The following is a 3,245-nucleotide window of genomic DNA, read 5'->3' on the forward strand; positions in this document are numbered from 1 at the left end:
TATTAAAGCAAATTGTTGCAGTCTAGTTGGAATAACAGAACACAGAAAACAAACAATAAAAACAATTTGCAAACGTCGACATTATCCAAACTAGACGTTTCTCGCCACATCAAGATACAACCAGAAAAATAACCCCAGAAAAACCAGCAAAATGGAAATTTCGATCTCGTTTAAAACTCGACTGTGTTTACAAATTAGTCTGCTTTGCTTGCTGTAGTTTTACAGATAATAATAAAACAAATCTCTAATACTAGTTAGTTTGTAGCTCGGTTAATGAGTGCGAACTGTTTTTTCGATAATCGTATGTGACACTGAACGGCTCGACAGAAGTATATGTCTTACCGAGAGTAGCAGCAAACACGTGATTAAGATTCGATTCCACAAAACGGCTGACATCACACCTAATTACTGCCGGCGTCCTCGTCATCCTCATCTTCTTCTTCTGCTGACTCAGCAGACGCTTCTGATTCGGAAGCGTCTTTTTTAGACTTCTGAAACATACAAAGCAGTTATATTAGATGAAAATTTAACTTTGAAAATAGTATACCTTTTCGTCATTCTTCTTTTTGTCGTCTTTTTTCTTGTCGGACTTCTCCGCCTCTGAACCGGATTCGGATTTCTTCGCCTTTTTGGGATTCTTTTTATCGTCGCTCTCGCCGTCGCTGCTCGAATCGTCACCGGAAATGTACTCCTTGCTCTTGAAGCCACTACCCGTCATGGATGCGGCCGAAGCGGCCTTTTTGGGTGGTACTCCTTCCTTCTTGCGTTTTGTACTGGCTGCCTTGCCACCTTCATCGGCACTAGCTCCGCCACCGGATGCTTTGTATGCCTTCAAAGCCTCCGCATACTCTTCCTTTGCCTTAGCAGCCTTCTGCTCCCATTCCTGTTTGTCCTTCAATTCTTTCCACATTTCTCCGCCCTTTTTGGCGATTTCCGTTATGGAAATGCCCGGATTATCCTTACGAATCTTGTCTCGAGTTGCATTCAGCCACATCATAAATGCGGTAGCCGGTCTTTTCGGTCCACCAGTTTTAGATTTTTTAGGTTTCTTTTCCTTCCGTTCTTTGCGTTCCTTTTTCTCTTTTTTCTCCTTCTTTTTTTCCTTCTTGCCCGAGTCATCCGATCCACCGCCACCATCTTCGGAATCATCTTCCGAAGTTGATTCTACGTTCGAATCAAACTCCTCCGCCACATCTGATTCTTGCTGGTTCGGGTTGAAGTCTTCATCCGTAGATTCCTCAGAATCATCATCATCGTCGCCATCATCGCGCTCCTTCGCTTCGGCTTTAACACGCGCCAGATAAGCATCCGGTTCGCCCTCGTTATCCGAATCAGCAAAGTCCTCCTTATAATTGTTCTTTCCGTCCTTTCCGGTGTTCTTGACATGCAACTTTTTGGATGAAATAAAGTCGAATAGTTTTCCGTATTCCTCTTTTTCTATGCTGCTAAAAGTGTAAATTGTCCCTGTTTTTAGTTCAATTTCGAAATCGAAGCTTCGCGTCGAACCACCACTACGAGCGAAATTCACAGAAGAAATTTCCTCGAAACGAATATGAACTGGTGGTTTGTGTACGTAGATAAAGCCTCGTTCAAGCGGATAAATGTATCCAGCAGCTGCTTTGTACGAACATCCAATAGCCGGAGTTCCCGTGTTCCTAATAGATGCATTTAGAAATCATTAGCTAATTAATCAACTTCAATCATGCAGTTTTTACTACAACTTACCCGATGAAAGTTCCCGGTCCGGTAAGCTTTCGGTTGATAATAACTTTCATAATTTTGCCCAGCACTTCATAAACCGGCCCGGAAAGCTCTTTAGTCAATCTGTCTTCGTACTTCTCCTTCAACTCTTCCTCGGTGAAGGGCAATTCGATATTAGTTTCCTCGTCCATCTGGAACAAAGTTACCAAAAAGTGGTAACGAGTTTGACCCTGCTTAATCGGCGGATCCAGCGAAATGACAAAGAACATTTGTCGATTATCCTTGTGCGGTAGTAAGAACAACCGAAGCACTGAAGAAGTAGGAATTTTAAAGTCATACGTTTTGCCGTGCAGCTGGAAGAAGCTTTGGAAAACTTTGATGTCATAGCGACCACGCGGCGTGAGGCAATGGATCTCACGAAAGATAGCTATCGCATCACCAGAGGCGGAAATCACAGATGCCTGCTTCATGACTTGCTCCTGGAATGCTTCTACCGGATCTATTTCAGCCGACTCGGTTGTTGGAATGTGGAATCGCATCTCCATCAAGCTGACGGGCGCATCGTCGTTCCGATGGAACTCAACCGTAACTTCGTTCTTGCCGGCGTTGCACTGCGAAACATGATTCAGCGGTATCTCAAAGCTGGTTTTATTTTCGACATCGAACGACAAAACACTTCCTTTAAAATGAACCGTACCCCAGTTCCAGCCGCGAGTTGACAGTTCTTTTTCTAACATATCCATTTTGTAATTCTTTTTCACGAAGTCTGCAATCTTTTTCTCGTCTCCAGTGAATCCTAAAAATCTGGTAAACAAAAAGAATCATTAGATTGCACACTATTTTACAGACAATTATATTACCGGTGTAGCGTTCCGTTCTTCATGAAAACTCGCAGCCCAAAGCTTCCAATACAACGCTGGTAGTTGAGCAAATCGATATCCGAGGCATTTATCTGTTCCACTTTGCCGGTTTTATCATTTTTAAAAACGATAGCAGTATCAGTCATCTTCAGCTTACCGGGGCACTAAGAATCCAGGTATAAACATGTACATATTGCAAACGCAAAAGCTTCGACGATATCCGATGCAAATTTACTCACCATTGCGCCACGCACTTCCGAGCTAATCGATGAATATTCCAAGAAATCCATGTTTGTACCAAACCAACTCGGCTTCTGCTAGCGGTTACAAGTTGTTGGTTACAAAATGCTAACAAAATAACAGGAAACAGTAGAATTGGGCCGGATAAATCTAAAATCCGCAGCTGATAAAATCACAAGACGCGCACAAAATTTCAATGCTTTGTTTCTCGTTTGACACTTGACAGCAGCATCACAGTAGCGGCCTGCACCGGTAAAAAATTGCACGTTTTGACGGGTGTCACGATAAGGCCCGCTGAAATAAAAATATATTATGCAATACAGTTGCTCCCCACTAGTTCAAACCCAACAATCCGGAAATTTCCCTGGGGGATCTATCGGTAAGGAATAATTCCAATTATTCCAATTATTGTGAAACTCACATGTGAAGAGGCAGGCACAAGGG

The 3,245-nt window shown here is 42.9% G+C and overlaps 1 protein-coding gene across 1 annotated transcript; it reads right to left on the reverse strand.

Annotated features, from left to right (window-relative positions):
• Window positions 1-203: 203 nt before the first annotated feature.
• Window positions 204-2,990, reverse strand: LOC128734308 (FACT complex subunit Ssrp1). Its single transcript, XM_053828429.1, has 5 exons — window positions 2,801-2,990; window positions 2,562-2,725; window positions 1,726-2,505; window positions 548-1,655; window positions 204-491 (listed from the first exon to the last, which is right to left on the reverse strand). The coding sequence occupies exons 1-5, from the start codon at window positions 2,849-2,851 to the stop codon at window positions 402-404; spliced, it is 2,193 nt and encodes a 730-aa protein (XP_053684404.1). The 5' UTR covers window positions 2,852-2,990; the 3' UTR covers window positions 204-401.
• Window positions 2,991-3,245: the final 255 nt, after the last annotated feature.

This window comes from Sabethes cyaneus, chromosome 2 (genome assembly GCF_943734655.1).
Source record: "Sabethes cyaneus chromosome 2, idSabCyanKW18_F2, whole genome shotgun sequence".
Classification (NCBI taxonomy): domain Eukaryota; kingdom Metazoa; phylum Arthropoda; class Insecta; order Diptera; family Culicidae; genus Sabethes; species Sabethes cyaneus.

Coding starts and splice junctions, on each gene's coding strand:
- LOC128734308 (XM_053828429.1), bottom strand. CDS start 2,851: ATGGATTTCTTGGAATATTCATCGATTAGCTCGGAAGTGCGTGGCGCA. Junction 2,506..2,561: donor AAGAACGGAACGCTACACCG/GTAATATAATTG, acceptor TTTGTTTACCAG/ATTTTTAGGATTCACTGGAG. Junction 1,656..1,725: donor GGACCGGGAACTTTCATCGG/GTAAGTTGTAGT, acceptor TGCATCTATTAG/GAACACGGGAACTCCGGCTA.